The sequence below is a fragment of the Lithobates pipiens genome, unplaced genomic scaffold (assembly GCF_037356315.1).
Source record: "Lithobates pipiens isolate NorthernLeopardFrog02 unplaced genomic scaffold, aLitPip1_a1.2 Scaffold_16, whole genome shotgun sequence".
In the NCBI taxonomy this organism is placed as follows: Eukaryota; Metazoa; Chordata; class Amphibia; order Anura; family Ranidae; genus Lithobates; species Lithobates pipiens.
Window position 1 is genome coordinate 263237116 of NW_027507748.1, and position 21565 is coordinate 263258680.

The following is a 21565-nucleotide window of genomic DNA, read 5'->3' on the forward strand; positions in this document are numbered from 1 at the left end:
CCCGGCGCGGTCGTACAAGATGTCGTGGTTGGACATTTGCTCAATGCCGCAAAGTCTTGTATTCCAGCTACATGGAAGCAAAATGTGCCTCCCTCAGTGGGGTTGTGGTTGTGCAAATTAGAAGACATTAAAACATTGGAAGATCTAGTGCTCACAGCCCAACACAAACAAGACAAACATTCCAAAACCTGGTTATTATGGAATATGTTAATTTTTTCTGATGAATGACAGACCTTACTGAATTCTCGAGGGTCGTGCCGAAGCAGACCAATTAGGAGGCGATGCCCTTGTTATGTCCATTGCACTTGTGTTGAACAAATACCCCCCCCCCCCCATTTCTTCTCTACTTTCTGCATGTTTCACCCCCCCCCCCCCTATTTCTTTAACTAATGGTTTTATTTTCAGTTGCTGTGAGGCCATCCTTTCCCTCCAGTTCTGCTAAGGGCTGAGAGTAGTTGGTAGCCCGACTGGGTAATTATAGCAATATTAAGTATATTTGCATAGATGGTATGTACTGGTTTTAGGGCCATATAGTATGTTTTATACATTGAGCTACCACCTCCTTCTTCTTTTTTTTGACATATGATATGCTATCCTTCCTGGAGACTAAATGCGAGCCCCTATTGAAGACCTATATATCTGTTAGACTGTCGAATTTGACCACTGTTGTACTGTACCTTTTTGTACTCTTTTTCTTTGTAAATTTCAATAAAATTTTATATTTGAAAAAAAAAAACATCTAAGTACCTTTTTCCTAATCTATCTACAGCTGTAAAATGACCCAGCTTAGATGTGTTAGGGAGGAGATGCTCAGCATAGAAACTCACTGAAAATTGCAGATTTGCTGCAACAGCTGCAAAATCCCTAGCTAAACTGAGGACAGAAGATGGAGATAGAGAGCAGAAGGATTAACCAGTTTTTTTGCAGAATGCAGAAAAAAAAATCTTATATTACTGAGTATATAGTATATAGTATATAGAACATATAGAGTATATAGTATATAGAACAGCATATAATACAGTATTTATTGATAGTTTTTTTATGATGTGGGTTTAGTGGCTACTTTTGGGGCCCAATTATACAGTTGGTGCATATGAATATAGTCCCAGTCACACCTGCAGACATCAAATAAGGCTAGTAGATGGCGGTATGGTCAGTTGATATATGCATGATGAAAAATGTCCTTTTTGTTTTGGTTTCATTTGTTAAGTAAAAAAATTCATTTTGTAATAATCATTATGTTAGAATAATTTGTTTTCAGAATTACATTTTTATATTTGTTTTGTATATTCATTGTTTCGAATCAATTCATAGTTTTGGAAGTTCTAATATTCTTTTGTTATTTCAGAAGATTGGCTATATCCCTGCTAGTCCAACACACAAAGAACACACAATGGAATGACAATATCACCTGAAGTTGTATGCATCCGAAACTAACGAATGGAGCAAAATTATTTTCGGATTCATTCATTTTGGTATGATTTGGAGATTCTGATGGATCCACCTCATACAATCCAAACATAATAAGTAGGAATCATCTTATTTCACTTGTATACCTTACTGTATTTAATGCAATATACCGTATTTCCATTTCATGTGTATTGCATTTTTTATATTAATGAAAAATATTAATGTAAAAATAATTGGCTGATTATCCAAGAGTCAAAGACTATCGCACCACTTTCATCTGAATAAAATGAATGAATCTGAATGAATACACACTCATTCAATATGTTATTGCATTACATTAATTTTCTTATTCTCAACTGACTTTACTGGGCAGCACACATACAAAATAAATGACTGATATCTCAAGTTCAACCCCAATACAGAAAATAATCGAATTAGAATATTCACGCTATGCTCACTAGAATAAAAACTACTGGATCTGAATCAATTTGGATCATTCATTATGTCATTATGTTATTTTGGATGCTTCAAACATTAACAAAAGGCCCAAACTATAGCATTATGTCATCCGAATGAAACAAACGAATACAAACTAATAACTTGTTGTTTTTGCTAAAATTTATTTCAGATTATTTGAAATTGACTACTGTTGTGATTCACAGATTCTAGTACATCTGAATCTCTGAATCGTGCACATTTCATCGGAATTTCAATTTGTAACAAAATAAATCACTCATGTCTAGTCAGTTCCTAAAGGGCCCAGTCTGTTTTTCTAGCAACAGATAGTAAATCCCCACAGCTGCAGCTCACCAGCTCTAGTGATATTGCCATTTACCATCTGGTCACTCACAGCGGTTTTTCCACTCTCTGCTCTGCACCCAGATGACTCTGGCTATCGGTACTCTGGATCCCTTACTGGCTACTGATATGCTGCAGTTATGGTGCACCCTGAAAAGCGATGTACACTCCACAGGCTCTCTCATGGCAAAATGAAGCTGTGTCCTCTACAGGCTAAGAAAATGCAGATTTTCCCCTCCTTCTTCTGTAGGGTCTTGCGTGGGCTGTAATTTAGGCCCCATTACTTTCAGTGGGCAGTGTCCCATGATCCTCTTCCAGCCTTTCCTTACTGGTTCTTCTGCTGCTTGCGAGGGGGAGAGGGAGTGAGCAGGGGATCACAATCAAAACTGATCTGAAACTGCACAGTAGGGAAGCGCAGAGTGAGAGGCAGCTGCTGCACACACAGCCTGCTGTTTACACAGATCTCAGCAGCGGGGCAATGGAGGGGGGAGAATGAGGGATTGGCACATCCAGCAAAGCTCCCAGGAACATCTATTATACCCATTTTTTCCTTCGTAAACAACCAAACAGAAGAATTTATTTAACACAGTTTACTTCTCCCTGTCACCTATAAGCAAATTCCCCTGGATATCCTAGTCAGGGCCCAATATGCTTCCACTTTGCCTTTTTTTTTTTTTTAAAACAAAAGAAATTGAGATTATTTTTATTGTCCTCTACTATGTGCTTCTCATAGTCGATTTTCACTGCCATGATTTTCTTATTGCATTCCTTGTAGTGTTGGAATGTTGATGGTGACCCCTCTGGAGTTTTTTTCTTTTTAATCAGCCTTTTTTACACTCTGATTTAGTTTGACTTTAGTTCTTCTATATTTGTTGCCCTTTGGAATACACTGCTATTAATTAATATGTTCTTAAAACACTCCCACTTTTCCTGTGGTATTTGTGTCTAGAATATCCTCCCATTTCATGTTGTGAAGTATGGAGTGCAGTTTGGTAAAGTTGGCTCTATTAAAATTTAAAACTCTTATCTTACCCTTGTGTCTCCTTTTCTTATGGTTTACAGTGAACATAATAACCCTGTGATCACGATTTCCTAAGTTACTCTTACCTCCATGTCGGCAAACAGCTCTGTGTTGTTTGTAATTAGAAGGTCAAGCAGAGCCTTATTTCTAGTTGGGGCCTTCACCAACTGACACATAAAATTGTCCTGCAAGAAATGGCAAGCCTTAGATTACTTTCCATTAGTTCCTTTTGCCTAGTCAGTATCTGGATAATTGAAATCCCCCATGATAATAACATTGCCCTGCCTTTCTACCATTTATAAGGTAGGAGATCGGTCTCCTCTTCATCCTTCAAGCTAGGTGGGGTGTAGCATACACCCACTATTCATTTTCAATTTGTTTTTTCCCCTTGAAGCTTCAGCCACAGGGACTCCACCTCCTCCCCTGCCCCATTGGGAATGTCATCCCTCCTATTCACCATCAAATCATTCTTGAAATACATGTAAGAACATACATACGTATTCTTTACTCTTAGAGCAGTAGAAATGTTGAACTCTCTCCCCTAGGAAGTGGTACTATCTGAGTATGTTGACAACTTCAAAAAACTTTTAGCCGTGTTCTTCAAAAAGCAGACTATATAGTGTTATGGGAATAAAATCACACATAGACATACACACATATAGATTAAATAGGATGAATCTTTTTTTCAACTTTATAACTAAGAAACTATGTAAGGGATTAGTATCATTAATGTACATACTCCAATTTAAAACAAGCACTAGGAAAAATAACTAATAAAATATCAGTATAGAATGCTGTAGAAAAGCTTTTAAAAGGCAAGATTGAAAAATAATAATAATAATAGAGGATCTCAATGCCCAGGTTGGAAGTCTATATTATTAAAATGTTGGAAAAGAAAGTATATATAAGGAGACAAAAGAGTTACTTGCTTTTGCTAATGACATGATGATGGGGGTATTTTGCAGCAGGCAGAAAATGCATTATTAAGGAAAGAGAAGCAAAAGACTATAAAGGAAGGCTTTGATGAGAAAAGTGAGGGAGTGACTCATAAAAGGATAAGACATTGGATTTGTGCTGGTCTCTTCCAGTATATGTAAAACCAGAATAAGAAGTACACTTTATAAAATTAGTATCATTAATGTACATACGTCAACTGAAGATAAGCCACCAAAGGAAAATTAACTTTTCTATAGCGTGCTAGAGAGGAGCTTTAAAAAGGCATACTAATTACAGGGTATCTTAGAACCCAGTTTGGAAGTCTATATGAGTCAAATGGTGGGAAGGAAAGTATACAAAGAGAAAAAAGATAATTGCTCTTGCCTTGGTACTTGCTTTTCACAGTGATTGGTGGAACATGGTTCCTTAAAAGAACCATAGGAACATCTGGAGAACACCAGATCAGAGAAGAGTAAATTAGATGTGCCCAATCACTTTACTTGTTTCTATGTACTAGCTGCTATTTACTGTAAAATAACTTAAAAGTTAAGAAATGCAATGAACAATGACATAGTTAGCACTCTTGAAGAGTGTATATGACAGGTCCCATGGCTGTTAACCCCTGCTGCACTGGAACATTAAAGTGGTGGAGGGAGAAGGGGATCAGAGGAAAAGATTTCAACTAAAGCAGGAACCAGCAATGCCAGAGACACATTACATTGATACAAGGATGCCAGACCACAAGCTATAATATGTATTGCTCATCTAAAATGGACGGATTCAATTAAATGGATGGGTGCTGCCCCCCCAGCAGTCCCAAAAAAAGTACTTTTTTTTTTTTTTTAAAAAGGTCCCTTTAAATTTTTTTTTTTAAATGGTCTTTAAGTGCACTGTGTTCGGGCGCCAGGCACAGTGCACTATGGGAAGCGCCACATCAAGGCAATCACGAGATTGCAGACAAGGCACTTCATTTGCAGACTGTTTGACCTGCTTTGTGACACAATCCAAAGCGCCAAGCAGCTTTGTTCAAGTTTGTTCGGGAGCTGCATTCTTCAAGTGAGGATGAGGCAGGAGAGGAGCGGAGCATGCTGGGATTGATGTTGTGCACACCACGTAACACAGACTAGGAAGCAGAGTGAGTGTACAGCTCCTATTCGGGGATAGACAGAGGACAGTGTGTGCAGGTAGGACCAGAGACCAATCAGCTTCGCTGTTTGCTGTATATAAAAAGGGATTATGTGGGTGAAAGGTAGAGCAGGGAGAAAAACCAATGTAAATAAAGAGCTCTGGAGAAAGGGATTGATTATAGTTCAACCTGGCTACACGCATTGTACTAGTTTTATTCCATTTTTGGTTTAAGGGCAAACAGTAGTAATCAAGGAGGAGATTTTTATACACAGTGACTGTCACACACACAGGCAATGCTAAATATGAGCAGCAAGGGCTGCTTTGCTGTATGAGTTTACTTGTGCATGTGTATTTTTTTATTTTTTTAATATATAAAATTTTACGTTTTGAAAAAACATGCCTGTGCACATATAGTTGTGTATGATGATTTTTTGTAATGTATGTCTATGGGCAAAAGTACGCTGCAGCACCCAAGCACCACAACTACAGCCGTAATTTACACTGTTCACCCATACGCCCTAAAAATAGAAAAAAATGTTCTTTAAGTGCACTGTGTTCCGACGCCGGACACAGTGCACTATGGGAAGCGCCACGTCAATGCAATCACGAGATTCCTTTGCAGGCTTTTGATCTGCTCTGAGGCGTAATCCAAAGTGCCGAGCAGGTTCCACCCATAGTATTGCTATGAGCGGGAGCTACTTTGTTCAAGTGAAGAGGTTACTTCTGGGTTCCCTTTTACAGGAAACCCGGAAGTGACGTTGGCAGCTCCATGGAATGCAGGGCACAAGCGGAGCTGCCTGTAAGGTTAGTGTGAGGCCCAGGCCTGCATTTGATAGGACACAGTGAGGCTGCATTCGATGAGACACAGTGAGTCTGCATTTGATGCTGCATAGTGGCTGCATTTGATGCACCCTTTAGATCCAACAATGTTACATGAGACACTCGGCTGGCCGGGACTCCCCCCCCCAAGGTGCCCTTGATATAATTTTCATGTCTCAGGGAACCCCTGCTAAAAATTATTTTATTTACAGCATTTGGTACATTCGTGTGATCAGTAAGTTGTAGATATATAAGTAAATAAAAAATGTGTTATTAGTGAATGTCACATCCAGAACAGATCACTTTTTACATCCACCTGAACTAGACCACAACATTATTTTCAGTAATAATAATCAAATAAAATGAATCTGCTGAATCTGACTGAACAACCATGCATGTGTGGGAGTGACGTCATCCCCACCCAGCCAATGACAAAGGAAGATGTCAGCGGCCAGGCGGGTAGCTTGAGGGCGCTGCATTGCTGGACCTGAGGTGAGTATTGCTTGGCTTTAAGGAGGTTTTTCTGGTCTTATTCACATAACATGTCACATACCACTGGGTGTCAATATTTTTGTTTTATATGTGGACATTAGGTCCTACTTTTTTTCTACCGTGTCCCCTTATTGTTTTTTTATGTTTTACATGGTAATCTTCAGTAAAAATTATAATGCTTAAAAAAATTGTATTGGCTCCTTACATTGGTGGTCAGTGGAGAAGTGACCCCTTACTTTAGTGGTCAGTGTAGTGTCCCTTAGCATTTATGATCAGCAGGAGGCAAGCCCCTTAGATAGAGTGATTTAGAAGGACCCACCTAAATTAAAATTACTTACAAAACTATTATTGAGCATTGGAAGAAGAAGCCACACATTGTTGTTTCTCAATATTTTTACTCTGTGCACATTCACATGTGCATTTAGAGGTTTTTAAAAAATATATATATTTTTTCTCAATATTTTTTTTTTTTTACAAACAGGCATGTTTTAAAACATAACATACACAACTCTGGATCTTACAAAGTTCAACGTATAAAAACTGAAGGCTATATCAGACATTATAGTGTCAAAAATGTCTTGATATTGCATTCATCAGATGGGGTGTTGTCACCCCTGTAAAAGCCAAATTTGGAAGATGCACACAAATTGGGAGTCCAAATGGGTAATGTCAACATGTGCCATCTCCTATCATGGGGGATCAATGGACGTGTTTTGGGGGTGCAACCCCTTCATCTCACCTACTCACCTACGAGGTACGAGAAAGGGGTTGCACCCACAAAACGCGTACATTGAGATCCCCTGATGGCAGATAACACATGTTGACACACCATGTGCATCTTCAAAATTTGGCTTTTAAAATGTAAAAAAAAAATAATAATTGTTTGTTGAGTCCAACAAATCTGAAAATAGATGTGATTTTCAATAAATGTATATTCTCCCCAACACATCTATCATGTTCTTCATTTGTTGTTCCATAACATTCAGTTTATTTTGAATATTGTAAATTTCCCCATTCCACAGCATGAAGTCATGGATGAGCCTTTGGGTGCTGGCCCTAGTGAAAGGTTCAGCTTCCTGTTCCACAACCAGCACATCACCAAAAAAAACATGTATTTAGAAATATGCAGTGAAACAAAGATTTCCTGAAGCTTTGATGTCAGACACTCACCTGTTTGGGTGACCATCTCGCCCACTTCCTCCACCTCTCCTTCCTCCAGATCCTCAGGGGGAGCTTGGGCTGATTTCACAATCTTGGTGATTTGGGGGGTCCCTGGTGTCCTCTGAGTGGTGTCCTCTGAGTGGTGTCCTCCGAGTCTTTTCTCCTCTATGAGAATGAAACAAAGGTATACTTAGCACACAGATATTTGAGTCCAGAAATAGGAATATGAAACATTGCTTGGAAGTGGTGTACAATTTTCCGTTTGGGCAGAATTCCAAGTTGACGACATGATAAATTCCCTTTTAACCAAGCTGGAATACTTACCTTTTTTGGACAAGTTTCACAGATGGAGACACCCCAAATATCCACTGGAGCACTTGTGTGAGTCACCCTAAAAAATGTGCTCTGGTGTCCCACACTAGTGCTCCTGAGTCCAGATGTGTAAACAGCTGCTGAGTGCCCTCTCCTTAAACTCGACTGAATAAAGTTTGCAATTCATTCTAGTTTCAAAGACATCCAGACAACAATGTCCTAAACTTCTTTTAAGACAAATTGGCATGACCAAAATGTATTTAACCCTGTATCAGCTAAAAACATTGTGTTTATTTGCAAACAAACAATGTTTCCGACAAATGATTACTGTGCCCACGGACATGAAAGTAGCCATTTAAAACTGTACAATAGTAAAGAAAAGCACATGGAGCAGCATGCAAGTTAATAATCATAATAGGAACACACGACAAGTTACTTTTTTGAAGCACTTCCTTTATCCTTCTGTACTGATCTGGCTCCCTTAATTTTAGGTTTGGCCAGCGTTTTCTTAATTGCTCCTTTGATCATTGTATCCCAAATTTGTGACGCAGACTCTTCACCACTTTCCTGATTCCCTATTTTTGCCTTATGCATATTGGGGTTTGGGTACGGCCCATTTTTAGCATCATAGTCGTCCCTCCTCAATATGTGGACCATCTCCTCAAAGGACATTCGGCCTCTGGGCTTTCCTCCTCGTTACTACTAGTAGTAGTCACCTGGTATGTCTCCACCATGCTCCTCTCCCACTGCGACGAAAGAGACGGGGCGAGGAATCTTCAAGAAAGAACGTCAGGGGCAGGGGATGCGGGCGGAGTTTCACGCATGCTCAGTCTATATCAAGCTAACACGCATTTGTCGTACGTCCGATCTATGTGTGGAGAAAGGACGAACGGAAGTGGCGAGCATCCTAAACAAAGGTAAAATCTGAACTTGGCCCATCACAATTGGGATCTTGAGGAACATGTATAAGAAGGGGCATAATAAGATCCAGAAATCACTCCGATCAGGAGCATCAGCAGAGAATGTTTATGTCCCCAGGTTGTGGTACTTCAACAAACTGTGGTTTCTGGAAGACCAGACTGAAGCCAGGGAATCTCTTTCGACCCTTCCCTGCAGCCTTCCCTCCACCGTTCCCTCAACCCCAGCAGAGGCTGATGAGGAACAACCTGGGCCTTCCATCCTGGAAGAAGTGGATGCACCCAGCTGGAGCCAGGTATATTATTTTTTGACATATTTATTGACCTAATATTAATGATGTTAAATAGATGTTTGAATTGATTACAAATCAATGATTTTATCCAAATTATGTATACATATCACTAGACAGTTGTGGCAAAAAATGTTTGGGACCAGCTTGAAAAATGCTGGGGTCAGAATGATAGACTTTTCTATTTATTAACATTCAATTTGCAAGTCATGAGCTGAAAATTGTGTGTGATTGATGAAGCAAAATCTATAACTATGTCCCTTTTTTATACACAGGATGAGCTCAGCCAGGAGGAGGGTCTGGAAAGCATCAGCCAGGAGGAGGCTGTTCCCAGTGGCAGCCAGGAGGAGGCCGTGCTCAGTGGCAGCCAGGAGGAGGCCATGCCCAGTGTCAGCCAGGAGGTGGCTGGGCCCAGTGTCAGCTAGGAGGTGGCTGGGCCCAGTAGGAGCCTCACCCAATCCAGGTGCCTCCTCTCTGCCTTACCACCAAAAGGCCCAGGAAGGGGACAACGACGGAGGAGGCAGCACTGGGCCTCATTAGGAAGGCCAACGATTTCCTCAGGAGCCCCCCAATGCTGAAGAGGCCTATGGCTGCTATCTATTCACCAGGTTGCTGGAATTGGGGAAGGGCCAATGCCTCCTCTGTGAGGGAACTTTTTATGATGCCCTACAGAAGGGGTTGAGGGGCCAGCTGAGAACAACCACATATATGAGCACCACCACCAGAGCCACAGCCTCCAATGAAGGCTGCAGGGAAGAGTGGAGGGAAGCGTGGTGGAAAGTCTGCAGGGAAGAGAAGAAAGTGATGGCCTGGGTTCAGTCTGGTCTAACAGAAGACACAGTCTGATGTAGTACCACAGCCTGGGGACAGATATGTCATCTGCTGCTGGGCCTGATCTCTGGGATTCCTGGATCAGATTGTGCTCCCTATTATATGGACTCCTCAAGCTTCCAATTTTCGTTTCCACAGACTTGTTGATGTGTGCCCTGGGGGCCAAAATGCTTAGCAAATTCCAAAAGTTTCTCTAGAGTTGACTTCCTCTTTATTTTGTTACCCAGTATAAATGGATATTTTATTTTTACAAAATACTTTCCTATGTGTTTTTATTCAAAAAGGACAATTTGTCTGTGAGTAGGCAGGTACATTTAAAAAAGACAATGTCATATAACAAGGGACAACAACCTCCTTGAGGTTAATAAAAAATATAAAATAATAATGTTATTGTGGTAACTTGACACTCCAAAAAATCTAATTATATGGAGATCACTAGAAAATTATTTTTAAGTAATCATAAAAAAAAAAAATCTTGATGAAATAAAAAAATGATAAAAGATAAGTATAAAAAATTATTGTAAACATTATTATGGAGATCAGGCTTTTAAAAAATAGAATATTATTCATGAGATGAGGATAAATAATGAATAAATCAGTTTGTGAGAACTCTGTGTGAATATGAGCAGCAAAACCACTTAATTCTTCTAGCATTATAAAGAAGAAAAATACATTAAAAGATCATAGAATTAGCAGCACGAGGAATGTGCTAGCTCCAATGCGAACGCTAGTTTTACCACACCAAGCACTTCCGTCTCATACTTGCTTCAGAGCATGCATCATTTTTGGTACGTCAGAACAGCATACAGACTAACGGTTTTCCTAATATGAATTGGTTCCGTTGGAAATATTTATAACATGTTCTATTTCTAGGTCCGTCAGAATTTTTGACGTAAAAAGTGAGATGAGGCATACACACGGAATATACGATGAAAAGCTTCCATCTGACTGTTTGCGTTGGACATTCCGCTCCTGTGTATGTGCCATTAGAAAATCTTTTCTTTCTTAGGCAATCATAAAAACAAATAGTCATTGTAGATATAATATGAAAAAATCATTTAGTATTATTAGTATTATTATTTTGAATTATAGTATCCACCGCTGGGGAATGGTACCAGAGAAGTTGACCAAGCTGGCTGAGGCTGGGCACTTAAGATGATGTGGACATTGCATCGGAAGAGGAAGAAACCAGGGTGTCGATGTGTCAGGGTGGACCACAAGCTCTAGGTTACCATGGCGACTGTGGCTTACATGTTTTGCGTGCCTGCGCCTTGTCAAAGTCTCGGATACTATAATACACCTCCCGCTGCACATCGGGTTTGACACTCGCGATCAGCCATCGTGCTTACAACTGTGACTTTGGATTCTCCACTCAGGTGGTTTACCCTTCTTCACCTGGATGTCATAGTGGTATCGTGTTTATTATTTTTTCACATTATATCTACAATGATGATTTTTTTTTATTATTGCCTCCGCAAATCACTTCATATTTTTTATCATTGACAGTTGTTTTTCTTTTTCTTAAGAGTGCATCAAATAAATGAACTTTTTACTTGGCTAAAGGTTTGCAAGTCTTTATACTGGACCCATAGAGCGCTGCTTCTTTGTTTCAGTGTTTTTGCTATCCACCTTTTCCAGTGGTTGGTGGCTGCACTAGGCTTTAGCATAATTTATATTTTCCGGGATACATACATCTACACAGACGGCTGGCTGACAGTTTATAGTGCTCAAGGAACTTTTGTTGTGTATACTATCTGGGATCACTCGACATTACTTTGTCAATCACAAACTGGATGAACTACAGCAGTCATGTGAAAGCAGCACACAATACGCAGCACTCTTAAGCCCCGTACACACGAGCGGACTTTTCAACATCCAAAGTCCGTCAGACCGAGTCCGTCAGACTATCCGATCGTGTGTGGGCTGCAACGGACTTTAGCTTCGCAAAAGTCTGACGGACTTTAGAAATGAAGCATGCTTCAAATTTTCCCGACGGAACTCCGCCGGACCCGGTCCCCTTCGAAAAATTCGCTCGTGTGTGTGCTACTCCGACGGACTAAAACCGACGCTAGGGCAGCTATTGGCTACTGTCTATGAACTTCCTACATCGAATCCAGTCGTACGTCATACGTCCAGTCGTACGTGGTGTGATGGTGTGTGGTCAAGTCCGTTCGGTCGAAAAGTCCGCCAGAACTCCGTCGGAACTCCGTCGGAACTCCTTTGGAGGTCTGTCAGACTTAATCCCTCTTGTGTGTACGGGGCTTTAAGCTATCTTCCTTTTCTTTTGCAGTCTCTCGCCTTCTTAGGGTCATTAGTACTCAGAGTGCTCTGACTGGACTAGCAGATTTAGAAACACTAACAAATTGAAGCCAAACTCCAGCTCATACTTTATAATCGGTTACAGCAAACAGTTTTGTTCCTTTTTGGGATAAAGGTTTTACATAAATAAATAAAAGCTGATCATGGTAAGCCATGCCAGAGTAAACGCTCTGTAAGCCACTAGGCAGTAAAAACCTTGCCCCCCCCCCCCCCCCCTCACAGGTTTCTGGAGGTTTTCATGCATTTGCCTTAGTGGAATAACATTGAACTCAAATAATATTGAGTAATATGCACATCAGCTACTAGATGGAGATGACCATCACTACTCTACATTTACATATACAGTAAGTAGGTTGCACCATTTTTTACAAACTGGAGCTTTTAATATGAGCCTTTAAGAGTCTTTAATGTAAACGATCATTGTAATTTTCTTTCAAGATTAAATCAATATTCTATAGATCCATTGTCATAGGGCTATTTAAGGGTATGGGGTCCATAGGCAGGTTCCTACTCTGCCTATTTGGTAATCTGGTTGTAAGCCCCCCTGTCAATGTTAAATAGTCTGTCCCAGCTCTGCACCTGATACATTCTGCTGGAGAGCTTGTTCTTTTGAAAAATTATAGACATACTCACCAGATAACCAGATGGAATAGAAGAAAGAAAGCTTTAAAAAGAATGCAGCCATCACACCTAAAAGCTGCAATATAATAAATGTTTGCTTTTGGTCTTCAATGCCACTTTAAGTTTCTTTTGGGGCCAATACCACTTTAAATTCCTATGTGATGTGTTTATTCATTTTATTTTTTTTGCTTCACGCCATCTTTTTTTTTTTAATCAGGAAACAGAAGTCCAGGAAGGATTATAACACAGTTCACCAACTGTTGAAGTAAGCACACATTTCACAGATGTCCCTGGAGACATATTTGCCTCCTAAACATACCTGCACAGCAAGAATGGAGTCAGGTAAGTGTGATCATCTGGTGTCCAGGGCAAAGATGCCAAACTTTGTCCCCATTTCACTCCCTGGGTACAAAATTGAGTGGTGCTAACAGTATCCCTCTCTGGAAAATGTCCCTGCAGTGGTCTCATTAAAAGGGAAAAAAAAGCAATTTTTCTATACCCTGGTTCCTTTTTATTTTTTTACATAGTTGAGTCACTCAGTCTTGTTTCTACTTGGAGGTATGCCTTTTTGGCTGTAATTCTTCCATGAAGACCGCTTTGTGCCAGACTTCTCTGAACAGTAGATGGGTATACCTGGGTCCCACTGGTTTCCAGAAGTTCTGTGCTGATGGCATTGCTGAAAATCTTCTGATTTCAAGGGGAAGAGGGCATGATGTGTCTTCCATCTGCTGCATTACATTTCATTCAGATCACTGAGTGTATGGTCCTCAACATTCCATGTTTCTTTGTGCTTCTTCAAAGGAGCTTAATCCTTAATCCTGGTGCCAAACCATGGCAGCATACTAGTGATAGAGCTATAGTGAATAGCATAAATAAAGAGGTATTTAGCCTCCACCATCATTCTTTGTAACAAGCCACATACCGAAAACGTACAGGCTAGGCCCGTATGTTGTCGTGGTTTGGCATCAGGAAAGGAAAATGAAGTATTAAGTATTAAGTATTTGATACCATTTTCAATTTTCCTAGCTGCCAGAGTGGGTTCTGCTTGCCAAATCAATTTTTTAATTAGCAAGGGACAGAAGACTAAGGATGACCATGATACCTCTCTACAGGTGGGTTCCAGAGATGCTCCCGAATGGGCTGCTTATTTGGCTGCAACTGCTCTGGTAGAGTGCACAGCCACCGCTGATGGAGGCTCACAAACCCTTGCCCTATATGCACAACCAAGCCTGCTAGAGTCCAGGCAGGAGGCTCCTATCCTTGATCATTTCTAGCTGGATTGATGAAAGGTTTATCAGGTCTGAAAGGAGCAGTTTGATGACAGATACTTCTTTAACCACTTCCCACCCGTCCAATGTACATATACGGCCGGGTGGGAGCTGCCTCCTTCTGACTGGACGTTCAGGAACGTCCATCAGAAGGAGGGGGATCGCGCGTGTGCCCACGCAGCGGCGCGATCCCGATGCGCTCATGTCACCCAGACACGGCGCATCTCGGATCGGCAGAAGGGCTCTGTGATTGGCCCTCCTGATCACATCACGGCCGTGTCTAATCACAGCCATCATGCGATGTAAACAAACAGCCGGTTGCTAGGCAATCGGCTCTCCTCTCCTCACACGGAAGTCGTCGCTGAGGAGAGGAGAGCAGATCACTGCAGCCGGCTGGTGATCAGTGAGTATGAGCTCTTTTTACAGCTTTTTACTCACTGATCACTAGTCTAATTTAATACACTCATGTCCCCACACATGTCCCCAAAACACATGTCCCCACACATGTCCCCAAAACACACATGTCCCCAAATAATAAAAAGACATGTCCCCAAATAATAAAAGCACATGTCCCCCACATATGTCCCACTAAAATCACATATCCCAATGATTATCTGCACACATATGTACGTGATCACCTGCACACATATGTACATAATCATTTGCGTACATATGTCCGTGATCACACAAACCAATTATTATACAATTAACTGATTTTTTTTTACCAAAAACAGGTAGCAGAATACATTTTGGCTTAAATTTACAACTAAATTTGATACCATTTTCAATTTTCCTAGCTGCCAGAGTGGGTTCTGCTTGCCAAATCAATTTTTTAATTAGTAAGGGACAGAAGACTAAGGATGACCATGATACCTCTCTACAGGTGGGTTCCAGAGATGCTCCCGAATGGGCTGCTTATTTGGCTGCAACTGCTCTGGTAGAGTGCACAGCCACCGCTGATGGAGGCTCACAAACCCTTGCCCTATATGCACAACCAAGCCTGCTAGAGTCCAGGCAGGAGGCTCCTATCCTTGATCATTTCTAGCTGGATTGATGAAAGGTTTATCAGGTCTGAAAGGAGCAGTTTGATGACAGATACTTCTTTAACCACTTCCCACCCGTCCAATGTACATATACGGCCGGGTGGGAGCTGCCTCCTTCTGACTGGACGTTCAGGAACGTCCATCAGAAGGAGGGGGATCGCGCACGTGCCCACGCAGCGGCGCGATCCCGATGCGCTCGTGTCACCCAGACACGGCGCATCTCGGATCGGCAGAAGGGCTCTGTGATTGGCCCTCCTGATCACATCACGGCCGTGTCTAATCACAGCCATCATGTGATGTAAACAAACAGCCGGTTGCTAGGCAATCGGCTCTCCTCTCCTCACACGGAAGTCGTCGCTGAGGAGAGGAGAGCAGATCACTGCAGCCGGCTGGTGATCAGTGAGTATGAGCTCTTTTTACAGCTTTTTACTCACTGATCACTAGTCTAATTTAATACACTCATGTCCCCACACATGTCCCCAAAACACATGTCCCCACACATGTCCCCAAAACACACATGTCCCCAAATAATAAAAAGACATGTCCCCAAATAATAAAAGCACATGTCCTCCACATATGTCCCACAAAAATCACATATCCCAATGATTATCTGCACACATATGTACGTGATCACCTGCACACATATGTACATAATCATTTGCGTACATATGTCCGTGATCACACAAACCAATTATTATACAATTAACTGATTTTTTTTTACCAAAAACATGTAGCAGAATACATTTTGGCTTAAATTTACAACTAAATTTGATTTCATTGGATTTCTTTTAAAATATAAAGAAGAAAATATTGTTTTTTTTCCAAATTTCCGCTTTTTTTGCGCTTCAATCGCAAAAAATAAAAAACGGAGTCGTGAATAAATACCACCAAAATAAAGCTCTACTTGTGTGAACAAAAATGATAAAAATTTCATTTGGGTACAGTGTAGCATGACCGCGCAATTGTTATTGAAAGTGCGAGAGCGATGAAAGCTGAAAATTGGGCTGGGAAGGAAGGGGGTGAAAGTGCCCTGTATTGTAGTGGTTAAGGTTCTCAAAACATCCAATTTGTGTGGCTTTCCTGTGTGATCTTCTGGAAACTTAGGTAATGCCCAGATGTCTGTTAAATGAAGGGCCTTTGGTACAAGATAATCTACAGGATGCAATTCTACACTTTCTGAACAGAAAGCAATATGTTTTTCTGATGCTCTAAGCTTGAATCTCAGACATACTTCTGCTGAAGATACTGTATTGAGACAGATACTGCTTTGTAGGTAATGTCCCAACCCGAAATGCTGTGTTGTTGGAGCAAATGGTTGAACTGACAGGAAATCCAGCAACACCGATAGATCTTACTTGGGAAAACCTCTTCTTCTTGGTGGTTGAATCCTCATGACTGCCATTAAAAATTGTGCAAACTAAAGGATCTTTGGCCATCGGACACATCACAGGAAGCACCGCCATGGTTAACAGACAATAAAATCAGAAACAGACTTGAATAACTTAACATAAATAAATCACTGGGATCAGGTGGCTTCATCAAGTAACTGCCAGACCGTTGTTCCTAATTTTTATGAACAGTCTACTGGTATTGTACCAGCTGATTGAAGAAAAACCAATGTAGCACCAGTCTTTAAAAAAGGACCAAGATATATCCCTGGAGACTACAGACCAGTTAGCCTAATATCAATAGTATGCAAGCTCTTGGAAGGGGTGATAAAGAAATATATACACAATTTTAGTAATGAAAACTGTATCATTAGCAGTAATCAGCATGGATTCCTGAAAAATTCTAGCCAAACAAATCTATTAACCTTCTATGAGGATCTAGATGAAGGAAGGCTCATAGATGTAGTGTATCTGGATTTAGCAAGGGCATTTGATACAGTTACCCACAAACGCTTACTATACCACCTAAGGTCTGTCGGAAAACCGACCAAAGGGTGAGTACCTGGATTGAAAACTGGCTACACGTTTAGAGGTTGATGATAAATGGGGAGTACTCGGAATGGTCCATTGTGGAAAGTTGGAGTCCCTCAGGGTTCTGTCCTGAGACCAATCCTATTTAATTTATTCATAAATGACCTGGAGGATTGGATAAGTAGCTCAATCTCAGTATTTGCAGATGATACTAAGCTAAGCAGGGCAATAGCTTCTCCGCAGGATGTGGAAACCTTGCAAGAAGATCTGAACAAATGATCTGGGCAACTAAATGGCAAATGAGGTTTAATGTAGAAAAATGTAAAATAATCCATTTAGGTGGCAAAAACATGAAATCTACTCCCTAGCCAGAGAACCTCTGGGGGGATCTAGGATGGAAAAGGACCTGGGAGTCCTAGTGGATGATAGGCTCAGCACTGAGTGAGTACTGGGGGTCCTAGTAGATGATAGGCTCAGCAACTGTATGCAATGCCAAGCTGCTGCAAGCAAAGTCAACAGAATATTGACATGCATTAAAAAAGGGAATTAACTCCAAACAATAATTCTCCCAATCTACAAGACTCTGGTCTGGCCACACCTGGATTATGTAGTCGAGCTCTGGGCTCCAATCCTCAGGAAGGATGAGTTGGAAATGTAGAGAGTAAAGAGAAGGGAAACAAAACGAATAAAGGGACTGGAGGATCTTAGTTATGAGGAAAGATTACAAGCACTGAACTTATTCTCTCTGGAGAAGAGACGCTTGAGAGGGGATATGATTTCAAAGTAAAAATACCGTACTGGTGACCCCACAATAGGGATAAAACTTTTCAGCAAAAGGGCATTTAAAAAGACTCACGGCCATTCACTAAAATTGGAGGAAAAGCAGTTTCTTCCACAAGCAGTGGTTTCAGCAGGGAGCATAGATAATTTCAAAAAACGATTAGATAGGCACCTAAATGACCACAACATACAGGGATATGCAATGTAATATTGACATACTGTAAAAGTGCACACACACAGGTTGGACTTGATGGACTTGTGTCTTTTTTCAACCTTACATACTATGTAACTATGTAACATTTAAACGTTGTTATTGCCAATATAACCGATGCATGCAACCTCAATGAATATAGATTAAGGCCTATTTCTAATCTGGCCTAGAGGAGGTTCAGAACAGCTGCCATCGGAGGTGCAGTAGGATCAAAGTATCACACTGCCTAGAAAAACTCAAACTTGTTTCAGATTTTGGCATAGATATTGTTAGCAGAGTGTCTTCTAGCACTTAACCTAGTAGAGATCACTCTGGAGCAACCTAGGTTCTCCAGCCTCTCCTTTTAGCTGCCATGTTTGCAGCCCTAGTCTGCGTATGTTCAGATGGGAATTCGCTTCTGTATGCTGAAGTGAATGTCCAGGAAAAACCAAGGCCTTCATTGTCAATATGGAGGAATGGCTACGACTGCCATGTTCTCTCTCAACAGCCTAAGGAGGAATCTCATTATGAGAGATGTTGGGGGAAATATATAGGCTAAATTGCAGTTCCAGGGAGACACCAGAGTATCTGTCCCCTCTGCCTAGGGGTGCAGAAATCAGGTTAGATATATCCCAAGTTTGTGATTGCTGTGGGAAGAGAAGAGGTCTGTCTGTGGTAGGCTCCAGATGTAGACCAGCATGGAGAAGATCTGGGGGGGTAAGGCCCACTTGTGATCTGGGAAGCTTGCATAGTAGTCGGTCTAATAAATTACCTACCCATTGTATACTCACTTGGAGGAGTGAGCTATTGGAGAGTATTACTTTTCACTATGTGTGATTATATGTCAGTATTACATTGTATATCCCTGTATGTTGCAGTCGTTCAGGTGCTTATCAAATAGTTTTTTGAATCTATCGATGCCCCCTGCTGAGACCACTGCCTGTGGAAGGGAATTCCACATGCTTGCCGCTCTCACAGTAAAGAACCCTCTACATAGTTTAAGGTTAAACCTCTTTTCTTCTAATTTTAATGAGTGGCCACATGTCTTGTTAAACTCCCTTCCTTGAAAACATTTTTTCCCTATTGCAGGGTCACCAGTATGGTATTTGTAAATTTAAATCATATCCCCTCTCAAGCATCTCTTCTCCAGAGAGAATAAGTTCAGTTCTCGCAACCTTTCTTCATAACTAATGTCCTCCAGACCCTTTATTAGCTTTGTTACTCTTCTTTGCACTTGCTCCATTTCCAGTACATCCTTCCTGAGGACTAGTGCCCAGAACTGGACAGCATACTCCAGGTGCGGCCAGACCAGAGTCTTGTAGAATGGGAGAATTATTGCTTTATCCCTGGAGTTAATCCCCTTTTTAAAGCATGACATTGTTAGCAGCAGCTTGGCTTTGCATGCCATTGCTGAGCCTATCATCTACTAGGACCCCTAGGTCCTTTTCCATCCTAGATTACCCCAGAGGTTCTGTCAGAAACCATGAAATCATTCCGAGACAGAAGTACAGTTAAATCACACTTGTTTAATAATAAAAGTAAAAAGAACAAACGTAGTCAAAACATAGCCAGAGTTCAGGAACCGTGACGGATAGTCAGACAAGCCAAACGTCAGGGAGCCGGAGATGATCGTAGTAAAACAGCAAGCAAGAGCTGGAGCCAGAAGGGATGTCAGCCAAGCAAGTCTTTTAACAGGAATGGAGGAGAGAATCTCTGTGATGTTGACTAAGGCAAAGGCAGAGATCCTCTGGGCTGGACAGCTTAAGTAGGCAGGACTGACGAGCAGGATATCATCAACAGCTGAGTAACTGTATATGAGAAAACTGAGCATACGCTCAAAACATCAAGGAAAAAACTCAAAATGAGAGAGTTTCCTAGTAGTTAAGTGGGAACAATAGGGACTATTGCGGTATCATGTAATAATCAAAAAAATAATAGTTCATAAAATTTACTCATATTTTATTATAAATAGATATACACAAATAGCTGAGTAACTGTGACGACATAGGAGCTGGCAATTAGCTGACAGCTGAGCGGCCAGCTCAGAGAAGGAAGGGATGAGCCCAGCCCTGACAGGTTCTCCCCCATATTTTTCCACCCAAATGCATTATTTTACATTTTTCTACATTAAACCTCATTGCCGTGTAGTTGCCCACCCCATTCATTCGTTCAGATCTTCTTGCAAGGTTTCCACATCCTGTGGAGAAGCTATTGCCCTGCTTAGCTTAGTATCATCTGCAAAAACTGAGATCCTCCAGGTAATTTATGAATAAATTAAATAGGATTAGTCCCAGGACGGAACCCTAAGGGACTCTAAATTTCCACATTGGACCATTCCAAGTACTCCCCATTTATCACCAATCTCTAAACTCGCCCTTGTAGCCTGTCATCTACTAGGACCCCCAGGTCCTTTTCTATCCTAGATTCCCCCAGAGGTTCTCCCCCTAGTGAGTAGATTTCATGTTTTTGCCACCTAAATGCATTATTTTAAATTTTTCTACATTAAACCTCATTTGCCATTTAGTTGTCCCATCATTAATTTGTTCAGATCTTCTTGCAAGGTTTCCACATCCTGTGCATAAATTATTGCCCTGCTTAGCTTAGTATCGTCAGCTTAGTATCGTCAGCAAATACATAGATTGAACTGTTTACCCCATCCTCCAGGTCATTTATGATCAAATTAAATAGGATTGGTCCCAGCACAGAACCCTGTGGGACCCCACTACTCACCCCTGACCATTCCAAGCACTCCCCATTTATCACCACCCTCTGAACTTGTAGCCAGTTTTCAATCCATGTACTCACCCTATGGTCCATGCCAACAGACCTTATTTTCTACTGTAAACGTTTATAGGGAACCGTGTCAAATGCTTTTGCAAAATCCAGATACATCACGTCTATGGGCCTTCCTTTATCTAGATGGCAACTCACCTCCTCATAGAAGGTTAATAGATTGGTTTGGCAAGAATGATTCTTCATGAATCCACGCTGATTACTGATAATGAAACCGTTTTCATTACTAAAATCTTGTATATAGTCCCTTATCATCCCCTCCAAGAGCTTGCATATTATTGATGTTAGGAGAACTGGTCTGTAATTCCCAGGGATGTATTTTGGGCCCTTTTTAAATATTGGTGCTACATTGGCTTTTCTCCAATCCACTGGTATCATTCCAGTAAGTAGACTGTCAGTAAAAATTAGGAACAATGGTCTGGCAATTACTCGACTGAGTTCCCTAATTACCCTCGGGTTCAAAGAAGATTGCACCAAAAAAACTTTCACAACACAATATGTAAAAGCCATGAGTAAA

General features: G+C 41.0%; 1 protein-coding gene and 1 long non-coding RNA gene across 2 annotated transcripts in view; one reads left to right on the forward strand and one right to left on the reverse strand.

The window, feature by feature from the left end:
* LOC143982534 (uncharacterized) overlaps positions 1-21565 on the reverse strand; it is a 95495-nt gene that overhangs the window by 31107 nt on the left and 42823 nt on the right. The window contains exon 2 of the long non-coding RNA XR_013274478.1: positions 7775-7930. This is a non-coding gene — a long non-coding RNA (uncharacterized LOC143982534). The remainder of the gene's footprint in view (positions 1-7774; positions 7931-21565) is intronic.
* MDFI (MyoD family inhibitor) overlaps positions 1367-21565 on the forward strand; it is a 34695-nt gene continuing 14496 nt past the window's right edge. Inside the window, exons 1-2 of the mRNA XM_077481364.1 lie at positions 1367-1527; positions 13273-13397. Of these exons, the coding sequence (XP_077337490.1) occupies positions 13340-13397 (58 nt within the window). The 5' untranslated portion in view covers positions 1367-1527; positions 13273-13339. The remainder of the gene's footprint in view (positions 1528-13272; positions 13398-21565) is intronic.